At 35.0% G+C, this 24,945-nt stretch overlaps 1 protein-coding gene across 1 annotated transcript in view; it reads right to left on the bottom strand.

Moving 5' to 3' along the window:
- Positions 1-24,945, bottom strand: part of LOC145248363 (general transcription factor 3C polypeptide 5-like) — a 356,244-nt gene that overhangs the window by 237,366 nt on the left and 93,933 nt on the right. The window contains exon 6 of the mRNA XM_080110286.1: positions 17,988-18,157. Within this exon, the coding sequence (XP_079966412.1) occupies positions 17,988-18,157 (170 nt within the window). The remainder of the gene's footprint in view (positions 1-17,987; positions 18,158-24,945) is intronic.

Genomic DNA, 24,945 nt, shown 5'->3' on the forward strand with positions numbered 1-24,945 from the left:
AAAATAATTTACATGACTAAAATAGGAAATAATTATCTAAATACATCTTTCCTTGAATTGGAAGCTATGTTTAATTTCAGAAGAGTTTCCGAAGGGTAGTTATTCTCCACAGCCAAAGAGCAAAAGATCCTTCTCGTGTTGACACAGAAAAAATTATTTGCTAGAATTCTTAAAGATTTAATTCTTATTGAGCAATTCTGGTTTTTGATTGGTTGATAGCAGAACATGAATTAATTTGATTCGTCAGTTCCTATTAGCATCGTTTATAAATAGAATCTCCCAACTTTGAGGGAGCATATCCCATTAATTATCAAAAATATTGCAACATCTTTTAATCACATAATTTATGAATATATCTTTTAACAAATTTTTTCTATCGTTATATTAGAATACAAACCTGTGCACAAATATAATGATGACAAACAATAAACAAAAGGTAAATGATACTTTGTAATTTATACAGATCAAGTCAAAATAGTATTAATGTTATTTTTTTCTACATCAAGCTAAATTTATCCTTACTTTTACTGTGAAAATGGCAACATCATATTAAAGAACCAAGTCATACCATCAAGTTTCATAATTATCTGATCAAAAGTAAAAGCATTATGAAAAATTAAATTAAAAAACAGTTTTTGATAATTTTGGGACTGAGGTTTTTGATTCAGAAAAATTTACAGCAGGCTGTTTAGATCTCCTAGCAAGGTTATGAATAGGTCAGAGAAGTTACAGAAAAGTAAAATTTTCACTTTGGGTGAAAATGGCTTAACGCATGTGTCTAGAAAGTGACAAACATGATGTTGTGCAATAGTTATACATAGTAGATTAGAACGCTAGAAATGTCCTCCTGAGTTTTGTTATTAAAGAGAGTAAACACATACCATACATCTTTTTTATTGGTGGGTAATTCCATCTCAAATCATCAAGAAAAAACATCTTTGACACCCTTACCTCTCAGATTTTTTCCAAACTTTCACCATATGTTGGTATCATAAAAACTAGGGAATCCTAAAAATTTAAGCTTTTAACTCTAAGCGGTTCTGGAAATATCGCAATTTTGGTATTTTACATATATTGCGTTGAGGTGCAAATTCGCAAAATTATGAAAATGGTGAAGACAAGTGACTCCTTGTACACTGCTCTGTCTGGAAGTGAGGCCCATAAAACTACCACTTTGAGGTTCGATTGTGAGCTAACGAGGAAAGAACCAAACACTTTTTTGGAGGAATTTAAGTTCAGACTATCAAGAATGTCTAGGAATAAAAAAATTCAATTTCAAATAGTGCCACATGTTTTTTTGGGTCGCCTTAGACCGAAACCCAAATCTTGGCTTAAAAATTCAATAACTCAGAAACAGTTCATTTTCAGAGGTTTTAAATGTGATTTTTGGATTCCTTGTGTGGAAAACCTTGTCCATGCAAACTTTCAAGGTTCTACCTAGTCTACAAATTGATTTATGCCCCAAAACGTAATCTTATAATTTCGCAAATTTGCGCCTCAACATAAATATGTAAAATACCAAAACTGCGATATTTCCGGAACCGCTTAGAGTTAAAAGCTCAAATTTTCAGGATTCCCTAGTTTTTATGATACCAATGTGAAAGTTTTAAAAAAATCTGAGAGGTAAGGGCATCATGGTCTGGATGATTTGAGATGGAATTACCCTAGTATGGGATTAGAAAGAACACCAATACTGAGTATCATACTAATATTGTAAGAAAATACATTATGAACACTCAGAGTGAAATATGTTATTGTTTTCATTACTACTATTACATCTATTAAAGCTACTACCAAAGAGGACAAGAAAGAGAAACACAGATGCATTATGTAGTTTGCAACTGCATCACCACTACTACTAAGAAAAGAGAAAGACAACCAACTCTATAATCACTACTACAAGTTCTACTACAGAGAAACAGAGACAGCTCTACATAACACAAATCATAATTTATTTATGTGTTACATGCTTAACAGAAGTTTAGCATCTTTCTTTTTAAGACTTTTACAAAGTGGTAATTTCAAACACATCTTTACGAGATATTAAAAAGGTTCTATCTGAATTGTTTTTTTTTTTTTTGGTAATTTGGAATCATGGCCAATAGCATGTTCTCTCTGCAATACTTTTTTGTTTTTTTTTACAAAAGAATCACCACTTATTAAGGCCAAGATGCCACTCGAGGATAAGGGTTAAAGAGTGTACAACGGTCAAAAGGACAATATCATAGTAATCGTTAGAAGTGTAAATTTGGTAAATTGGATTACTTAAGGGGAACAGCTCATCAAGAACTTGTTTACATTGGACTTGACGACGGCCATATTGTAATCAGCTGGAAAGCAGGTAAATGGAAGAGAGTTCCACAGGTGTGCAGTTCTTAGAAAGAAGCTTTGTTCATGGAATCTACATTTAGGTTTAGGCACAGATAAAGAGTGGGGGAAATTATTGATAGTGTTTACAGCCAAACGAGTGTTTCTCATGAATGTTTGGAGAGAGGGGCACCATAGATTGGAGCTAAGACGAGCACTTGCCATGAAAATAACAATAAAAAAGAGACAGGCTCACAACATCTCTTCTGTGAGAAAGAGGTTGCAGGGAAGAAAAAAGGGCATCCCTCACTAGGCTACAAAGTATATTCTGAACTCTGACAGGGCAGGATAAGGTCTTCCTAGCAGCTCCTGCCCACATTTATTAAAGTTTTTAAGTGTGTCCTATTATGAATCCACCCCAAGATCATTTTTACAGCTAACAAGTGTTGAGTGTTGTAATAAATAAAATAACTATTAGCAATGATGCAACGCTATCTGTAAAAAATGAACGGGGCATTTTTTGTAAGATGATAGTGTTTATATAAACATTTCATTGATTCACAGTTTGTTGTCAATGACCTAATGATTAACATGGCTGACTGTTGAAAAAGCAATCAAGTATCAGTTTTAGCTTTAAGCACTGACATGTCTACCTGCACTAAAGAGCTGTAAATAATCTGAGATCTTATTTATACCATTTAGTTCGTTATTAGTTTTTCCTTCCAGAGAGAAATGAGAGATATCATTTCAGTTTTCTTTGCCTAATATCTTAAAACCTCATTATTGATCCACAGCAATTGTTTTCTAACCTGATACCATCTACAAATACACACCATCAACTTCCGTTTACATTATTCCAATATAAGTCAAATTTCACCTTGTTTCTTATTCACCAATCTATTGAAAACCACATAATATATAACACAAAAAAGTAAAACAGGAGTGCTTAAAGTAACAATATGGAATCAAGTAAATACAGTTATTATCCACATATTTTGTTAGTAATAACCGTGTTATGAATGGAAACCTTCTTAATTTTAATTCGTGTCATCAACTCTAAGAATTCAACCAGAAAATACTCACATATCTGTAATTAATACAAAACAAATTTAATCACCAACGCGTTGAGACAGGAAAAAGGCATAGTGTACAAAGTTCAGTTAAAATTACGATTAACCTCATAAAATTAAAATCTCTTGAAATCATTAAGAGAAATATTCCTGTGTAAAGATCATGCAACACAAAACATAAGAACAAATACAGATTCATCCATAACCAAAGAAAAAAATTAAGAATAATTGAAAAATATGTTTTTTACAATAACTTACAGTATCGCTCTAAAGAAAACACTACAGCTTTATTTTAAAACTTTTATTGATAAAATCAATTGAGGTAACTTCATTATGTAGGAAAGCTGACATCTATTCAGTGTAGCTGCCTTCAGCCTCAATCACTGCCTTAATACAGGTCTGGAACTAGGAGTATGCCTTTTCCACAAGCGCCAGCAGGAGCTCAGCGAATACTTGGCAGACAAAAACATGCTATGGTGGTGATCAGGCTGGTTTTTGTGTTGTGGAAGTCATGTTGGTGATGTTCTTGATGTATGACCAAACAAAGTAGTTCAGTGGGATCAGGTCAGGGGAGGATGGGTACACAGTCATAGCACTACTGAAACCAAGCATGGGTCTCTTTGAACTTGTGGACCAGCGCTGACTCCTGCTGCTACACCCAGGGTCTGCAAGTGGCCACATGATTGCACCAGGGTATCACCACACTTTTCAGCACATCCAGGTACACTTTGGTGTTGACTTTCAAGCTGACTTCGAAGATATGAGGTGGCATGATGTGGCCTTCACTTGAAACCACACCAAAGACCATAACTGTGGTCAGAAACTTTGTTTTCAAAATCCAAGGCACACCCCCTTTATTCATGGCAATCCAGCGATGCATTTTGAAGGTGCTGGTAATGGTCCTATTGTCATAATTTGGATTGATAGAGAGCATGAGTTGTAGAGCAGCGCATCTCTGATCTTGCGCTTTAAACATTGTGTCACTTTCAGACATGATAGGAGGCTCCTATCGCTCTTGAAATTTGTAAACAACTGGCCAATTAGTATATGGTGTGCAACAAAAAAAGCAGGTTTTCATCAAATGGAAATGGGATCATGTCACCTTTTCTAGGGCGACAATTTTATCATTCCAGCCGGTAGTTAAAAAGTCTTGAAAACTGACATCTGTTCCTTTTGATTGATGTTGAACAACCAAAAGAAAAAAAAACCCATCCTGCATTCCCTTAACATATGAAACAGTTTCTGATTAGCTTGACTTCTAAATTTCTTTTTTGCCACTATTTTCATACACCCACATCCAACATGGCATCATGATTCTGAACAGAATCCAAAGTACCAATTGTGCAAATGATTGCATTTTAACTTTTAAACTTTTGCTTTGATATTTAAAACATATCAGAAGAAATAAAAAATTGAATTAAGGAATCAATCTGTGAAATTTTTTTTTTTTTTTAATAAAATTTGAATGCTTGTTAAGATATAGTCAACAAATCAATTTTTTAAAAAATACATTGCTTTAAGCAAAAACAATATTACATACTTAATTGTCATGCCAAAAATAGTAATATATCCAAAAATTATGAAAAATCATCAAGCAGAAAGTTATTTATAGTTAAAACTAATTTTTTATAGAAAATTGGTTAAAATTGCATTTTTCTTAGATGTTATAAAGTAGGCAATAGACTACATGCAGGGGACACAACTTCAAAAGGAATATTTTAGATTACGTGTGTCATGGCTACAATATTTGTTGTCTGTAGCAATAGATTTTTTTAATTAAAAACACAATGGCAGTTGTTCTACTCAATAAAATTTCATAATTTTTGGATATATTACTATTTTTGACATGACAGTTAAGTACATAATATTGTTTTTGCTTAAGACAACATTTTTTAAAAATCGATCTGTCAACTATAGCTTAACAAGAACCAAAATTTGTTTGAAAGTAAAATCTGATAAAATCAAAAATAGACTTTTTATTTCAATCAATTTGATTCTAGAACAGAATAATCGGATTAAAAAAAACTGTTTATCATTTGTAAACCTTTCATAAAGAATTTAATAGCAAACTATTTTACAAGTTCTTCAATTTTGCAATTAATGACATCATTAATTAAATTAACCAATCACAATGTCATTAGTTGTTATATGATTGCTGCTGTGTTACTCAAATAATCCTTTCATTCTCAAAAAGTGGTTTGTTGAATTAATTGCCTTTATTAAAGTATACCTGGTGGCGTTTGTTTCAGTTCAGATTAGTTGTGATCATCCAAGGCAATCGGCATGTTTGAAAAGAGACAGAGAATCGATTTTCAGATAATCATTTCATTACAAATTCTTGATCGCTTCTCCAAGATTCAAGTGCAACTCATACCAGAATATATGACAACATGTCTCCTCACTTTTCATTGATTGTCTGTTCTCACCATCTGATTTCTCCAGATCAGAGTAAAACCTTGATCCCTTCGAACCTTTTGCTTTCAGCATTTCTTGTTTAATCACCAATACTATCTACTAGCTAATTTATCTATTAGTCAACCTAACATCTAACATATGAATGTGACTGCTTATAGAAATCAAAACTTACTGTTTCTATTCCAAATTGTATAACATGTGATTATCTTTATACTAAATGAAAATTATATTGAGTTTTTTCAGTTTCTTTGTAAAAACTGTCATTCCAAAATGTTCATATTTTTATGGTATTTATTTGCTTCCCCATGAAAGCAAACTGTGACACAAGGGCGTTTTTAATGAGGGAAAACCAGCTCCCCAAAAAGGCAAAAATACAAATTGCTTTAGTTAAGAAGGGTTTCCCCTACATTGACAAATTAACTTAAATGTAGCAATTGCATTGAGGTGTTTCAAAATCATGCAATGCGTTTCATTATGGAGTATTGCCTGATCAAAAAAAAAAAAAAAAATATCCACCTTCCGTCAAAATACTTCCCTCTCTAGTTGATAAAATTAAAAGTAAAACTCTTAAACTTTTCGGCCATGTCAAATGATCAACCACTGGCCTGCCAAAGTTATGTTTGAGGTTATGTTAGAAGGCAAAAGAGGCAGAGGGAAGCCAAGGAGAAGATAGAGAGAAAATATTTTTGATTGGATATCTCTGAAGAGTTGGGCATCCATCAACCAACTTGTCCTGGATCGGAAGGAATGGTGAAAAATAGGTCACATAGGTTCGCAATCTACACCAATGACTCATGATGTAGCATCAGATCAGATACTAAATTTGGATCTTAACCCAAAGGCCAGATATTTTAATGTTTGAATATATTTCCATAAATTGTTGTGGAATTTGATTATTCAGTTTTATTTCTGAAATGTAATTTGTTAAATCCACGTAATTTAATTTAAAATGAATTATTAAATACTAGTGTCATAGTTGTAAGTTCTGTTAATTCTTGGAACAGGAAAACATCTGAATTTTGCCAACATTATCTCTTTTCATTTTGCTTTTTGGCTGAAATTCACTGTTTATCTTATTAACCAAATTAACCAATTAATATCTAACAGAATGCTTTCAGTTTTTGTTAAACAACAAAAAAAAAAAATGTATATTTGTATGTGTTTGTGCATATATATTGATATGTATTTGAATAGGATTATATTTGTGTGTGTATATATATATATATATATATATATATATATATATATATACTAGCAGAAGTACCCGTTGTTGACTGGGTTCAAAAACAGCCTACAGAAAATGGACTGTGATTGATTCGAGTATGATAGGTTATGAAAAGGAAGGGGTTGTAAAGAGATAGGTTTTGATACTCAAAAATTTTACCCTAAGCAAAACATGATGAAAGTAAAGAGAATTTTTGCGAAAATATATTTTTTTATATCAACTTTGTTTCCATTCGTAGCCAAGAGTGACCAACAAAATGATGGTTCCTTACAAAGAGAAAATGTTATATATATAATAATATAAATATACAAGAAATAAATATTACCATAGTCAATAAAAGTTACTTTTATGGCAGAAAAGTTCATTGGTTTGTATTTTTAAGTAGTTTGTAAAAAAAATTTTTTTTTTTAATTCACGAACCGGTTTAAAAAAAAAACTCAAAATGGCAGCGACTTTGAAATGGAGAGCCTCGTTTTCAATTTGAAGGAAGGGCACCTGACATTCTGTGTTAACAATTTAAGAGAGTTCCGTCCATATAAGGAATATTTATAAACATATTTTAATGTTTTCCGTTATTTTGTGCTTGAGGAATATTCGATAATGGCCTGTGTAGTTTATATAAAAATTCATCCGTATGTCATGAGTAAATTGCTGGAATCCATATTAAATAAAGAAGTAGTCAACCACCTCAGCAGATATAACCTCCTTAGTGACATGCAATATGGTTTTTGTTCTGCTAGATTTATAGCAGATGTGCTAACGATTATATCTCATAGGATTAGTGAATCTCTCGATAAAGGCTTCCTTTCTAGGGCAATTGCTCGACATATCAAAGGCCTTTGATAAGGGATGGCATAAAGGCCTACTTCACAAGATTCCCAGTTACGGTATAACTGGAAATGTTTTCTCAGTTATTAAATCATTTCTCTCTGATAGGCTCATAAGATTAGTGGTTGATGGGCAGAAATCAGGAGGCCACAGTATTAATGCTGGTGTCCCTCAAGAGTCCATCCTGGGCCCAACTCTCTTCCTGATCTACATCAATGATCTCCCAAAACACATACTTAAATCATTCATTGTCATCTATGCTGATGATACATCCATCTACGGCAACACATCGAAGGCCGTAAATGACAAAGTTCTCTCTGATTCTCTCTCCTCTGATCTTGAGCGCATGGTACAATGGGGGAAGAGGTGGCTGGTTACTTTTAATGCATCTAAAACCAAACTTCTATCTTTACATCATCAATGCTCTGATCCCCATCTGGCATCAACTGAAATGGATGGCTATTGTCTTGGGGAAGCTCCATGTTTTGACAAGCTTCTGAGATTGACTTTTTGTTGTATATTTATTGTTATTATCGTTCTTATTGTTCTTTGTTAAAAGTGAGTCTTATTAAAGTGCTATCTTAGAGTCTTAGTGAGAGATGTTGTTGTAAGAGAGATTGTTCGTGTTATGATGCGATATTCATATATATTAAAAATGTTCATACTTAGATTTGTAATGGAAGCTCTTTGAGTGAGGAAACAGTGTTCAGACAGTCTTAGTGTTCATATTGTGTATGTAAAGACATTTTAAACCACATGATATACAAGACATATAATAAAAATTTTCACTATACCTTTTGGTAGAATTACCACACAAAGACGACGTTTATAAAAACACATGATGGGTTTATTTCTTCTCCCGACTGGTCGTGGTTTTCATCATCAAGAATTCAAAGCTTCACATATTAAGTTTCAAAAGTGACCGTCTTGCTTCTAGACGCTCGAATCCCAACTGCAGACTCTCGTCTGTTATCCTCAAACTCCCTCTGACTCTCCCCCAGTTTCTCCTCAAGTTTCTAACTATATCGAGAACTTCCCATTTTCCATGACGTCATACACATGTTAAAACGTGTCTGCTTTCACGTGTTCTCGAAATGCGTGTCCAAAACTTTTTCCTTCGTTTACAAAAGGAATTTTAACCTATATTCTCAGTAACCTATATTTCCAATATGTTAAAAACATTTTTATTAAATTATCTTGTAGTTGCATTCCTCAATTGAATTTTTCATAACAGAATTGACAACGCACATTCTTTTCTTGAAACTATTTTATCTCTAAGCTAAACAATGGTTTGTTTTACATTCCATTTTCTAATTCTCTCTCGTAATCTATTTCTAAACCTAATTTACGAGGTTCGAATTTCGTCTATTCTATTTCATTTTCATTTTAACTAAATCTCTCTATTTTTATACTTACATGAAAAGGGGACAGCCATTATCATGTAGCATTTTACTCCTGATCTGAAATGGAACACGTACATCTAATCTGTTACCAAGGTTGCTGGAAAAATGGTGGGATCCTTCTACCGCTCCAGTAGATATCTCACTGCTGATGCAATTCTCTATCTATATAAAAGCCAAGTACGTCCAAGGATGGAGTACTGCTGCCATATCTGAGCAGGAGCTGCTAAAACCAGTCTATCCTGCCTTGACAGAGTACAAAGTAGACTTCATAGCCTAGTGAGGGATGTCCTTTTTCTCTTCCCTGCAACCTCTCTCTTACAAATAGGACGTTGCGAGCCTGTCGCTGTTTTATTGTTATTTCCATGGCAAGTGCTCGTCTACACTCCAATCTCTGGTCCCCCCCCCCTTGCAAATCTTTCAGAAAAAAACACCCGTCTAGCTGAAACCACTGTCAGTAATTTTTCCCACTCTTTATCTGTACCTAAATCAAAATGTAGATTCCATGAACAAAGCTTCTTTCTTGTGGAACTCTCTCCCGTTTGCCTGTTTCCCACCTGACTACAACTTGGATGTCTTCAAGTCCAACATAAACAAATTCCTGATGTACCGCTCCCTTAAGTAAGACACTTATCAGATCTCCATTACTAGCGATTACTACGATATTATCCCATTGATTACTGTACACGCAATAATCCCTATCCCCAAGTGGCCTCCATAAGTGGTGACTTCCTTGTAAAAAAAAAAAAAAAAAAGCAATGAGACTAAAGACAACCCCCCCCAAAAAAAAACAAAAAATTGTTATTTTATTTGTTCACTTATTTGTCTATTTTTTATTTTATTTATTTACTAGCGGGGGTACCCAGCGTTGCCTGGATGTTTGGAGGTGTGTGTGCTCTTAAATAAAAAAAAAAAAAGTTTTGGTAGGTGCGAAGCCTTGAGGCGAAGTTGGAAAAAAAAAACGTGAGACGTTAACCACTCGGCCAGCAAGAACAAGTAAGTGAAAGATGTTCGAATTTATTTAAGTAGAATTGACAGGTGCTCGCTTAATGAGGTCAAATAGAAGTCGCGAAGTTAACATTTACGACGACGTAAGCAATGGCTATTCAGCAGTTAACATTTTCTGCGGGACAGATTTTAATGAGGTGAAAACCCAACTTTGGGGAGGAAAAGCAGCTCCCCCGTTTATTAGGGGAGTGTTGTCCAAATGAAAGCAATCATCTGATATGACGGTGAAAAGCCGACATTGACCAAACGTTTATATCGCTTTCTGGAGACCACCCGGCCAATTCGAATGCAGTTCCGCTTTTTCTATATCGAATAGCAACAGAAACACACAGCGATTTAAAAATCTGGAAAAAATAGCGTTTAAAAGTTGGGGAAATAAAATACATACGCAACCCCCGTTGTTAAGTCGTACATATTATCATCTAAACAGCATATAAAAAGTTTTAAGAACGAGTGAGCGGACTGAACGCTCCCCTGAAAAAAGCCTTTTGCGGACATACAGAAAAAGTGCACACACATACACAAATACATACACTCACACATTTTCGCTTTTATATTTATAGATTGTTTTTTTACTTTTCTCAAGTCAAACCCAATTGAATCTGAAAGGATTTTGCCATTATATCAAAAAAGGGGGTGTGTTAAACGTTTTTGACTCCTAATGGGGGGTATGACACCAATGATTTCCAAGATCGTTTTTATAACCACAAGTTATAATTACCAACCAATGAAAAGCTTCCAAAATGACTATAAAAATTGTTGAATTTTGAATTCAATCAGTTCGCCGTCGTCTCCGTCATGAACCTGCATTTGATTCTTCGCCGCCATCCTTCTTACTGGGAATTACTTAACACTCAAGATCGAAACTGCACTGTTTCTTCATCGCCATCTTTGTTCAACATAATGTCTTAACATTCCTACTAACCTTAACCGAACTGTTTCTCCCTACAAGTTCTCCCCAATTTTAAATCCTTACTTGTAGCATAACTGAGGGTTTACTATTGTCGAAAAATGTTATTTTGCAATAAGGGTGGGTGAGTTATTAATTGCTACATGTTTTACTTCAAACAATTTAATGTTTTTTTCAGAAATTTATGTCGATAAATTCAGGAGGAGAAGATATGGAGGAGATGTAGCTTTAGCTGTTTTACTAAAGAAACTATTCCTGTCGTCTTCACAGAAAGCAATTGCGTCTCATCTAACGTTTACTTCTTTTTACAACTGATCCGAACTCGTTTCTCTAAAGTCATATCTATAGGTTTCGAAAAATGATGAAAGCAATAATTATGTTGCTATTTTAACTGTTTCTACATTTTTCTTCTACTCATTTTTTTTTTTAATTATATTTATTTTTAAAAATGGAAGGAGAAACTCAGCATTTGTTTTTTTTTTCCCTTTTTCTTTCTTTTTTTTTTATTTTAACAATTTTCTCAGCATCAAATGCAACCTGTCACGTCATCATGTGAAAAAAAGAAATTATTTTCTTAGGAGACAGATAAGTAAAACATGCATCTTGCCTTGCGAGTGGTACGAACGAGGAAAGGTGGCACACTTAAATAAAATTTTCTCACTCAAGATCAGAGCTTTAATTAGAATTGTCTGATCAGCAGATATGTCTCATTATTTAACCCCATTTTCAAGGTAAATTTGATTGGCAAGAATTTATTTATGATTTAAAAAAAAAATAAATTTAAAATATTATATATTATTACATAAGTAGGAAGATAGGGTATGATGATGATGATGATGATGATGAAACAAAATAATAAGTTTTAATTTATTGATATTTTATTTTACTTTTTAATTTCAATCTTATCATTATTATTTACTCACTAGGAGCAGTCACATAGGGCGATCATTTCTCCTTGAGGACATTGTACCATAATTAAAGGTTTCTCTTCGAGAACAACTTGTGGTGTCCTCTGGAGTTCGGGTGACAACAAGTCTTCCCAGATTTCCAGTACTCTCCACCTTTTTTGATAACCTTTGCAGATGAATTTGCATTATCACAACAGTCACTTACCAATGATATCTCATTGGCAGCAACTATTAGTCTTCACTGGAATTTGGGTGGCAATAAGCTTTCCCAAGGTCCCAGTCCTCTTTGCACTCATCCAGTTTATGGTGACACCCACAAATTATTATTATTATTATTATTATTACTTGTAATATTAATTTTATTATTCTTACTATAATTCATAATATCAATATAATTTTTACAATGTCAGGTAAACCAATAAGAAATTTTATTCTAAAATCGTAATTTGTGTATATTGTTTATACAAATATAATCAGTATATATTGTTAAAAAAAAAATGCTCTTTTTTTAACTTTCTTTTTACTAAATAAAATTAATTACCATTTATCAATTCATAAAGTGTCGTTTGACGGTTAATGAATGTCCTGTGGACAGTGATGCAACACCATGACAATTAGTATTGATAGCAAAAATTAGGCAGAATTTGATTATTTAAAAGGATGATTCTACAAGAATTTGTTCATATTGGACTTGAAAAAGACTTGCAATCAACTAGGAAGCAATCCCACAGTATTGCATTGCACATATCAGTAGTGCTAGAAAAGAAACTTTGCTCATGGAAGTTTTGTTCAGTTTTAGTCACAGAAAGAGAGAAAAGGAAAATTATTGACAGTGATAGATATCTCATCACTTGCGGTTAAAAGCCATAGACCTGGAGTTTGCAGAGCAGAAGTCTATGATGTCACAAAATGAGATATTGATGCTGTGATTAGAAAATGAACCATCATGGCTGACTTGAGAAGAATTTCGAAAACTTTGCAGATGACAGAGGTGAGTGAGATAAACCTATTATTGATTAGATCCTCTCAGTTGTCCTTCTTGAAGGAAGAGCAAAAAGTTATTTTGCCATTCTTCAGGGCCATTACCACGTCAGTTTGAAGGGATAGGTTAAAGACCAATGATGAATGGAGTGAGTGCCTGAAAACTGCCCATACCAGGACTCCTATTTGTAGTCTGTGCCTGAAAAACTTGCTGGATATAATTTTGTGAAATAACAAAGATTTCTGTTGGTTGAGAATAGTGGGGCATCTCAGCCATTGACATTTCTGTAAATTATTGCATTCATCCACATAAAAAAAAACATTTTTTGATTTTTCAACCATTGACTTGAACATGGGCAAAAATATTCAACTTATAATGGTTACATTAATTTGGATCCTTCGCATTACTGTTCTCATCTTGAGTGTTAATGACACTCAAGATGAGCACAGTAGTCTGAATAAGTATATACAGGATTGAACGATAAAGTTGTTACCCTAAAAAAGGTGACATGATTCCATTTCCGTTTGTTGAAAACTGGTTTTCTTTTTTTTGTTGCAGACCATCTACTAGTTAGTCAGTTGTGTATTAATCCCAAGAGCAATAGGAGCCTTCTATCATGGCTGAATATGACATAATGTTCAACGAGCAAGATTGGAGATACACCACTGTACAACTAATGCTCTCTACTCATCCAAGTTATGACAACAGGACCATTGCCAGCACCTTCAAAATGTATCACTGGATTGCCACAAACAACAGGGACGTGTTCAGGGTGACGAAAACAAAGTTTCCGGCCACGGTTATGGTCTTTGGTCTGGTTTCACGTGAGGGCCACATCATGCCACCTCACATCTTCGAAGTCGACTTGAAAGTCAACACCAAAGTGTATCTGGATGTGTTGAAGAGTGTGGTGATCCCCTGGTGCAATCAGGTGGCCACTGGCAGACCCTGAGTGTAACAGCAGGACTCAGCGCTGGCCTACAAATCCAAAGAGACCCAGGCTTGGTTTCAGGAGTGCTACGACTTTGTACCCACTGGCCCCTTCCCCTGAACTCACTGGACTACTTTGCTTGGTCATACAAACATCACCAATATAACTCCCACAACACCAAAGCCAGCCTGATCATCGCCATCCACAGAGTATTCGCCAAACTCCTGCTGGCATTTATGGAAAAGGCATGCTCCAAGTTCCAAACCCATATTAAGGCTGTGATTGAAGCTACATTAAATAGATGTCAGCTCTACTACATAATCAAATTACCTGAATTGATTTTTCTCAATAAAAACTTTAAAATAAAGGTGTAGTGTTGTTTTCTTTAGGGTGACAACTTTATCATTCCACCTTGTACATCCATTGAAAATTGGCTGGGAGCATGCAATTCATCTAGAAGTACTTGTTGTAAAAAGTAAATCAAGTCTTAGAGCAAGTAATGGAGTTATTTATTTTTTTATTTATTTTTTTTAATCAATTTTCCCCCCAAACAAGGCACAGTGCCACTTTGAAGTAGGGGGCTACTATCGAGGACATAATTTGCAGGCGCATTATGAAGGGAGATGAGTAGCAAGATGTTTGTTCACATTACACTTGAACTTCTACATATCAGTACAGTTGGGAAAGCAAAATCTCGGAAGGGAGTTCCAAAGACTTGCAGTTCTGGGAAAGAAACTATTGGAGTAATAGGGATCTCTACTGTAAAGGGGTGGGACTTAGTTGCTTGTCAGGTTTGTCAGGGGGAGTCATGTCGAGAAGGTACAAGTGCTTGCAGTTCGTCAGAGCATCCATCATTAAAGTATTTGTAGAACAGGCAAAGGGATGAAACATTCTGTCAATAGGACAGAGGCTGAAGCCTAGATGACAATTCAGGACTTATCAGGTTGGCGACTATCTTTTGAACCCTGTCCAGGAGTGAGAGACAAGCAGCAGATGCACCAGCCCAAATGTGACAATAGTACTCTATACATGAGCGAATGGTGGCCTTATAGAGGTACAGGACACTTTCAGGCGTAAGTAATTTTCTAGCACGGTAGAGAGAGCCCACCTTCTTTACAGCATCCTTGGCAATGCTCTCAATGTATCTATTCCAGTTCATGTTCCTTGTTCCCTGTAAACGTTAGGCCGAGGAGTTTAAAAGAAGTAGTTTCAGGTAATGTGTTCTTGGCCATTGCTATTGGTGGTAGAGAAGGTTTCTTGTAGTTATTGACGGAAACAAGTTTAGTCTTGGTAGCATTGAATGTGACCATCCATTTTTGTCCCCATTCCACTACAGATTGGAGGTCATTCTCTAGTGTTTCTGCCATGTCCTTAGATATGTGTTCATTTGTTTTCCCCTCATGCCTGTTATAGAGGGTGGTTTCATCGGTAAATATACCCATCTCTGAAACAATTTTATCAGGGAGGTCATTTAAGAATATCAGGAATAATAAAGGTCCAAGGATAGACCCCTGAGGTACTCCCGCATTTATATCATATTGTTTAGCTGTACGACCGTCGAGGACAACTTGGATTTTTCTCTTACTTAAGAAGGATTTAATTACATTATGTATTCTTCCAGTGATTCCATATGATCTAATTTTCCTTAGAAGACCATCGTGCCATACCCTGTCAAAAGCCTTAGATATATCAAGGGCTACCGGTCTACTTTCCCCTGTTTTGTTCAGTGAACGGTATATACGTTCAGAGACTACAGTTAAGATATCTGCTGTTGAACTGGCTTGCCTAAATCCATATTGTTTGTCGGTCATGAGTTTAGCAGCTGTTAGGTGTTGGACTAGGGCTTGATTTACTAAGGACTCAAATATTTTGGCGAAAAGCCGGAGGAGGCTAATGAGGCAATAATTTAGTGGGTCAGTTCTTTCACCAGTATTCTTAAAGATTGGTACCACAGAAGCGGTTTTCCAGCAGTTGGGGAAGCAAGATTGTTCTTTTTAATTTTTCTATTCATTTAACATAACTTTCCTCTTATTTAGAGGTCAGTCTTTTTTGATACAAAACCAACTCACTCTTCAGTTCTTACGGTGCAACGGATCACTTATCTCTGAAATACATTGTGTGTAGCATTGTCCAATCATTTATTGCAAGTTTTCTTTGGCTGGTCAACCATCCTGTGATTTAAGACATTCATGCTTCTGCAACTGTGTATCCAGGAAGATGACCATTCCACATAACTATAGCAGTGTTATCGATTTATTCTAGCATTACCTCTATGCTGGGTAATTCTTGTGCTTTTAGCAAATCTTATAATCTGATGTATGGTCAGATTTCACATTCACATCTAATTATGGATTTGTCATTGCGCTGTAGTTGTGCAAGGGAGGGCTGCCCAAGAGCCGAGCATTTATTGCCATATATGAAGATACTCTTGGCACAGCTTCCATACAACTTATCCTGGATATAGAAAAGGACAGCTCACAACATCATCAAAGGAAACAACTCACAAAATTTTGCAGTGTTGCAACAAGTTAACATCCACCATCTGCAGTCAGCATATTTCCTAGATAGCAAAAAGACTCTGCTAGGTCTGGGCTATTGTCATCTAGTACCATCTGTTGCAATATTTTTGCTATCATGTATGAGGGTATGATTCCCTAAAATTGGAAGATTTTATTCACAGACACTGCCAATAGAAGTTAACCAATTAAATGAAACCATACACTGCTCACAATCAATCAGAAACTAGAATCACTCAATAAAATGTTGAATATTTTATAATTCCCGCACATTATTTTTTGTATCCAAAACGAGAAGGAATTTGCTCTCCATCGGCAGACTTTTACAATCTGACACTTGCCAATGGAAACCCCTATTCTTCGTCTTGGTTTTTACAATTCAAAGTTTCTCTGATTGACGACTGCCATTTTGTTTGGAACAAGATTTTTTTTCTTTTTTTTGAAACCAAAAGAGGCTTTCAAAAGCATCTTTTTCTTTGTTCCAACTGTCAATAGGATGCACTTGTCCCATGTATCGTCTTCACTTGAAGTTGGGGTGTGGCCTTATTTATTCTTTGACACTGCACTTTTTAAAAGGAATTAAGGAGGTATATGGACACAACTTCCCATGTGAAAATTCAAATATTTCAGATTTTTAGTCAATTTATTCTTAACCTTTATCCTAGAGTGGTTAACTCATATCCTAGCATGGCCTCCAGGCCTTGAAAAGTGGTGACTCCCCAAGTAAAAAAAGCTAAAGCCTTCTAGAATTAAACTCATGTAATAAATTTTGATCAAAAATTAGAATAAGGATTTTGAAAAGCAGCAAAATTTCACTCCTTCACTGTAGAGGTTCTTAGATACTGGAAAGCTTTTTACCATAACAGTTTTTTCCATTGAACTGCTAGACTTTCTTCCCTTACTGTACAACATGCAGAAATTTAAATGCAATGTGAACAGACACTCATTAATATCATAATCCATGCACAATATTTTTTTTGAAAAATAATTTAAAAAATTCTGTGGTTATCACCAAGCATGTGTGAGCCAAAAGAAAGATGGTTGTCCTATTCGTAAACAAAAATGAGTATGTAACACATAAATATATTTTTATACAGGTCACTACTATTGTAACCAGATATGCTCAGATTAGATTGTATTTACTTCTACAAGCCTATAGATCCTTCTATAAATTGTTTGACTTGACAGTACATGTACTTTCAATTATTTTGGGATCTATTAATGTTCCGTTAGGAACTACATCTGTGATTTTCATCCCCTTTTATGTATCATGTTCTAATATGTCTATCTCATAGTGGGAGAAATAAATGCATATATATATATATATATATATAAATTCGACCATTTCTTCCGCTTTGTCTTTTTATCCTTCATGACAACAAGGCACAAACAAAATGGTGGCCTTCATATTGGCAAAGAAACTCCAACACATGTAGCTAAAGATGATAAATTAATGTATCAAACATTCTAATTTTATAATCTCTTACCTCTAGATTAGATTTTGAAGAAGGAGGCACTTCCTGTGTCTCTCTTGATGGAGCCAGTTCTAACCGATTAATCATAGCCACCTGGCTTGTCTGTTTGCTGACCACCGTTGGTAATTTGTAGCTGAAGGTGCTTCGTTTTGCTTTAATGTTGATTATGTCATTACCACTTCCTGAAAGAAAGGAAGTAAAATAAAAAAAAGCATTCACTAAATAATTGCATTTAAAACTTTTAATATATAAAGTCAGTCTTTACATTCTTTCTTTGTCATCAACAGATTTGTTCCTACAAAATCACTATTTGATTCTGGTTTGTCAGTTTTTTTGTGTGTGTTAAAAGTTAGTATACTGTTAAGGAAAATAAAATGTAATTTGATTTAATTCTTTCCAGATATACTTTGTTCAGATTGGAATTATTTTCAAATAGCAACAATGTTAAAAAAGGGATATAATTCTGTTCATACAAAAAGACAAAAATATAATATTTAGGAGAAAGAAAGAAAAATTGATATAGTTTAACAAAAAAAAAGTTTGTATTATTTGGATTCTTTAAATTCTTTACTGTTCTCATTTGATGCCATTTTCACAACATTTTCGTTGATGTAACCTCTAATCTTCTTCAGGTGTATCTTAATGAACTGGATGGAATTTCTTACTTTACAAGAGTAGCATGTTCTCATTCTATCAACCATGATGGGATAAATTGCATTTTTCAGTCGACAAGATAAACCTGAAGAAGGTCAGAGGTTACATTGACCGAAATGTGGTAAAAACTCAAGATGAGAATTGTAGTCTGAAGAACCCAAATAATACAAATTATCAATCATCATCTCAAAAGTTCAGAAGCGTAAAAAAAAAATGCAATACAAATTGTGAATACATACAAATAACTAGTCAACAGCGAGTCGCTACAGCTAGTTACCAGTTAATACAGGTATACCTATGCTGTCACACTTTGGTATACAGTGATATACAGAAACCCCTTCAAATTGTGTGGCATCCAGTTATATTAAAACTATTTCTCTTTATCATTTGTAAGTACGAGGACTTACACTTGAGTTTTTGGAGCATATAATTAATGGGGTTAGCCACTTAACCTTTGCCAACTACTGCTGCTATGAAAAAGATGAAGGAAAAGGATACAAATATTAGATAGAAGGAGAGTAGGAAGATGAGAGAAAGAACATCAGTTTATGCCAGAAATTTTCTATAATTTCCACAAAAAATGTAAAACTCAACAATTTAAAAAATTCTTTCCGTCAAAATTAAAAATAAATGCAACAACATCTAATCCAAATTGTTCTAAAGTCAAGCAAGCGATCTAAGAGGGGTGTTCCAAAAGTAATGCCTCCTATTTTTTATCCCACCCAAGGAAATTGCAAATTATATTGCCATGATGACTGAAGTTGTGCATTTGTGACCTGAAAGTTTCATCTCTCTGTTTCAGATATTGATGGTGTGAGACTCTAAGACAGCAAGCTCTGTCATGGACGTGCACCAGAAGCAAAGATTCGTCACTGAATTCTGCCATGCAGAAATTACTGAGCCGATCAACACTCACTGCGCCAGTTGAATATTTATGAAGTCAATGCCATTGATGTCAGCACAGTTAGGAGATGGGTTCGTTGATATCAGAATGGTGAGAGACAAAGTGCGCTCTGAACACTAATGAACAGTCGCCATCCCATCATTAGGATTGAAAATGGTGGTAACTCTGTAGAGAAATCAATTGATTGGTTGTTGCAGTGTTCACCCTGGACTGGTTGGGCCAGCTCCTACCAACAAATTTACCGCATCCCATATAACAGCTGAACAAGCACGGTGGTCAGAGGCTGTTTACAAACGTACGCCATTCATGGTTCCATCGGTGGAGCCCATAGAGGCGGGGGGCAAAGAATCATTTCAGCATCCTGTTTCACCGTCCAGAGTCAGGTCTTGATTTGGCCACCGCAGTGTTTCTTCCAGTCTGGTGGTGGTGCTAGGTTGATAGCTTCATGAATGAGGTCACCTGGGTATTGGCGAAGCGCATGGCCAAACCAGCAAAGCCGTCTGACAAGGAGGGTCTGAAGCACAAAAGCTTCATATTATTTGGATACTTCAGACTATTGTTCTCATCTTGAATTAAACCTTCAACCTTCAGGAGAAGGTCACTCTAACTACTGCACCATGGCGCAGTGTTAAATTACTTAGAAAAATCAATTGAAAAAGTAATATTCTTCTGAAGGTTGAAGGCTTAATTCTCAGTGTGGGTGACCAAAAATACAATTGCAAATTACTTAGAACCTCTATCCAGTCATGGCTGATGGAATGAGGGCATACTACCCCCCTGAAATAAATAAAGGGTTCCGCTTGAAATTCCATCCTAAGATCAACAGAGTTTGAGTTTGACAAGATACACCTGAAGAAGGTCGGAGGTTACATCAAGTGAAATGTTGTGAAAATGAAACTCGATGAGAACAGTCGTCCGAAGAATCCAAATACAAATAACTAATCATCATCTCAAAAATTCAGAAATGTAAACAGTCGCTTGTTTTAACAATACAATCAAAATAAGAATTACTTCTCAAATTATAACTGCTTTCATCGATTTGATTTCCCAAAGAAGTTTTTCTTTCATTCATTACAATTGTGCAGCACATAGATTTTGTTACATTAATTACAAACCCTGTACAATTTATACACAGCCATCTGTAATGTAATTGCAGTCATATGGCTTAGAAAACAGTTGGTTTCCATAAGTGACATAAGAAAGCAGATACAAGGTAGACAGAAAGCTAGTGATGCTCTTTTGGGTGAGGGGTGCACACATATTTTCTGAGGTTTCCATCTCTCTTGACTAAGGCATACAAGTTGTAAGAAGACTAGTATTATCTATCTATCTGGTTGGGCTCCTTGCCCAGACCAATGTGACTCTCTCTCTCCATCAGCTGCATCAGATCTTCAGGATCACAGTTGGCATCATGTGCAATTTGCTGATGTACATGGATTTAGATTGTTCCATGCTTGTACGCCCATGCCCTGGAGTCCATAGCAATACGTACCAACTATTGTTTGCTCCTTTGGCAGTGACCGGCAAATTGTAGACATCACTCCTTGATGGTAGTAGATATGGCAAATGGTTGCTATAAAGTTGCTGCTTTGTGGAATGAGCTTGCCAAAATATATTTAACACTGTTCATAGCATATAGGTGTACGTGCCATCTAGCTTTCTTTCTAAATTTTTTTGGTGAGTATCCAGGTCGTAGCACCATAAACAAGGACAGACTCCACCACTGCTCTGGAGAACTGCCTTTTGAGTTTGTCAGTTAGTTCTGAAGTCCATACCGGCCGCCGCTTATCCAATGCAGCATATGCATTTGAGATGCGAATTTTGATATCTCTCTCCATGGAACCTACGTTGCTGCCCAGGTACGTAAACTCAGTAAAAACTAGTACTATTTTATCAAATCACACAAAAATAATTTATTTAAACCCAAAATTATGAGCTGCTGCTATTATGTGAGAGCTGTCAACCTGCATACAAAAGAAAGATCACGACAGCTGCTATGAGAAAAGAGAAAGAGAGGCAGGTGCAGATACTACTACTACTACTACTACTACTGAGAAGCAACATAAGAGATGCAAAAATAATAGCCAACACTCAAACAGGCATTCTGTTTGTGTTGAAGAGTCATCCACTATGCTACAGAGCTAGTTATGATTATTATTACAAGTAAACCAAAAAGATGATGTCATACTTTGCGTCCTTGAAAGAAACTAATGTCAAAAATAATATTAAAGCAGATGTTTTATTATTGATCAAATTCTTTTATTCTCATAAAATGTTTTTTAGCATATCGACCTTATGAAATTATAAAGAAGTGTTTTCTCCACAGATATTGCACTAAGAGAATGTCTTCTTATACAGCGAGAAAGGCTCAACGCATCACTTCTGTCCTTAACACCTGTGTCCAGCCAGGTCAGTAAGATGAGTTTGAACCTAGTAATCCTATCTCCATGGAGATGGGGATGATAACAAACATGTAAAAGATCAATATATAATTATTTTGTGCCACTCGATCAATAGATCAGGGGTCAATAACAAAGGCGACAATAAGTGGAAAAGGAATATGCCATCCCAGATTATAGATTTCTCAATCGTACTATTATTAGTAGTAATAGAATTAGTGATCTTTTTCTCAACCTGACTTGCCCTTACACCTCGTGCTCATCACCGATTTTATTAAGTAGAATAGTCTTAACCATCCCTGTGCCAGAACGCTAGCCAGTCACCATTTATGAGGAGTATTCCAAAAGTAATGCCTCCTATTTTTTATTCCATTTGAATGGATCAGAGGTGTTTGCAAGTTGCATTATTATGATGGCTGAACTTATGCATTTATGATCTGAAAGTTTCATCTCTCTGTTGCAGATATTGATGGTGTGAGACTCTAAGAAAGCAACCCCTGTCATGGATGTGCATCAGCAGCAGAGATGCATCACTGAACTCTTCTTTGTAGAAAAAATTGAACCAATCAACATTCACCAGCACTTGTTGAATGTCTACAAAGCTGATGCAGTTGATGTCAGCATAGTTAGGAGATGGGTTTATCGATTTCAAAATGGCGACAGAGATGTGAGTGATAAAGCATGCTTGTGACACTCACAAACAGCCACCACCCTATTGCTGACAAAAATGCATTGAGAATGCTAGTGACTATGTAGAAAAATAAATTCTGGAGCACAAAAGGTTACTCGTTTTAATGGTAGCACTCCCACCTTTGTAGCTTTTCAACTTTATTTTTAGTTAAGAAAATAGGATGCATTACTTTTGGAATGACCCTTGCATATTTCTCAAGAAAGCTGAATCCATTTACACATTCAGGTGGAGCATTTGTCTTACAGCACCCAGTATTCCAAAATGGTTTCCCATCTATGTGTCACCATGTTTAACATTGTTTAACTTTGGTGATCTGACAGGAACTGGTGCGTCAACATGCTCCAGTTGCATTTCATGTTTGAAGTGGAGCAGGATAATTCTGTGCAGTCTCTTTCCATCATCCCTGTTCAAACTGTAACATAAAAGGGAAGCTGGTGGCTTCTAAGGATGATTAAATAAATGTCATCAATTGCTGAATGAAGTGATATTTGCCAAGAGATAAGTTGATGACCAAGTTTGACAAATAACATTTAAAAATTTCAAGTGAAAAACATAAAAGAGATACCAGTTTTTCATAGTGTCTTGACCTAAAAAAGGTTGCTGCTTCTGCTGCTGCTGATTGATGCTGTGATACATCATTCATATATTTTGAAGGAATCAGATGATTATTGTTGGAATTCGCTTCCATGATATCTTTCTAGTTAGAATTCTTTCTAGAAAGACATTGGGTGTATATGGGATGGATCATGTGAAAGTTTCCAACATTCTTCCCTCTCTGCAATCATCACTTAATTACCAAGCTCTCTCTCTCTCTCTCTCTCTCTCTCTCTCTCTCTCTCTCTCTCTCTCTCTCAGCATGCTGGCTGATTTTATAAACAGCCTAGCCGTGTTTTGTTTGTGTTTTCATTTGTATTTTTCTTCTCTGAATCATTTATCGGCTGCCATTACTGAACTATGTTGTCTTTTTGACAAAGTAAACGAAACAGTTCGCCAAATTAAATCCAAATTTTTAGTTTATATCCATTTATCAAATCGTGAGTGTTTATGTTTGCTTTTTGTTTCAATCGCTCGACCTTTCTTTACAAGAAACCTTATCTTGATTCGAGTTAAAGTTTTAGAACAATTCGGTTCCATTAATAATTTAATGCATAAATTATATTGTAATTATTAAATTTAACTTTCAAAATCATTACAATAAAAAGAATTTAGTAAAAAAAAAAAAATGGCATAGTATTAATTGGATTTAAAGATATTTCATTAAATTTATTGCAAAACTTTTTTTTATATAACAAACTCCTTTATTAAATGGTCCTGGATATGACCTTAAACTATATCCAGTGGTAAGGCCCCAGTTTGCGGGCTTTGTGGAGTGTAGAGCCACACTTTATTACCATTGCTCCCAGGTTCACTCTGACCTGGAGTGGTAGTATCTGTTAGGGTCCCAACTATGGGTTAAATAGAAACTGACTTGAAAACAACAAATATATTCTATTAAAATATTTTTCTTCAAAATCTTTGGATTTGGCATTAAATAACCCGAAAAGGGTTGATATGTCATAAAACAAAAACAACCAACCAACCTTTATTAAATTATATTTTTAAAATTATCATTTTCTTACAAGAAATAATTTGCATAAAGAATAAGAACAATGAGTGAAAAGAAAAGTTAATGTAAAAAGTTGTGCCATGGAAGTAATCTCTTCCTCTTTGAAGTTCAGCATCCAAGTTAATAGATGTTGTTTCAAGGTTTCCACCATCTTCATCAGAAATGGAAGATGTAGTTCATCTAAATTTAACTTGTGTAAAAAGTAAAACAAAATCAGAGAGTAAATAATGAACTTGTTTTGCTTCGATTATTCTAAACACATGGAGAAAAAAACAACAACATTTCTACAATTGTTGCTATCATTAATGCCAAAAAAACATCACTACCCAATAAGCCAACTACTTATGTCAACAAGACAGAACAATTTCTGTAGATAAAAAAGATTATGCTTCCTGCTTCTCTAACTATACTTACATGCAGAAGTTTAAATGTAATGTGAACAGACATCTCACTACTAAACCCCCTACAATCACTTGTTAGACATGATCTCAAATAGAAGCCGAATAGCGATAAACCTTGTTTGGGGTGAAAGAGTATTAAAAAAAACTGTGAGAACTGAAGACTTCCTAACAAAATAAAACAAATTAGAATAAGAATAAAATCAAAACAACTTGTTTATATTATTTGTTTTCATTGGACTTTTGTTCTCATCTTGAGTGTTATTTGCGCAACAACAAAAAACAACTCGAAGAATATGAAAATATCGATGGAACCAG

Source organism: Euprymna scolopes, chromosome 26, assembly GCF_053919585.1.
Source record: "Euprymna scolopes isolate OS-2025 chromosome 26, ASM5391958v1, whole genome shotgun sequence".
Taxonomy (NCBI): domain Eukaryota; kingdom Metazoa; phylum Mollusca; class Cephalopoda; order Sepiida; family Sepiolidae; genus Euprymna; species Euprymna scolopes.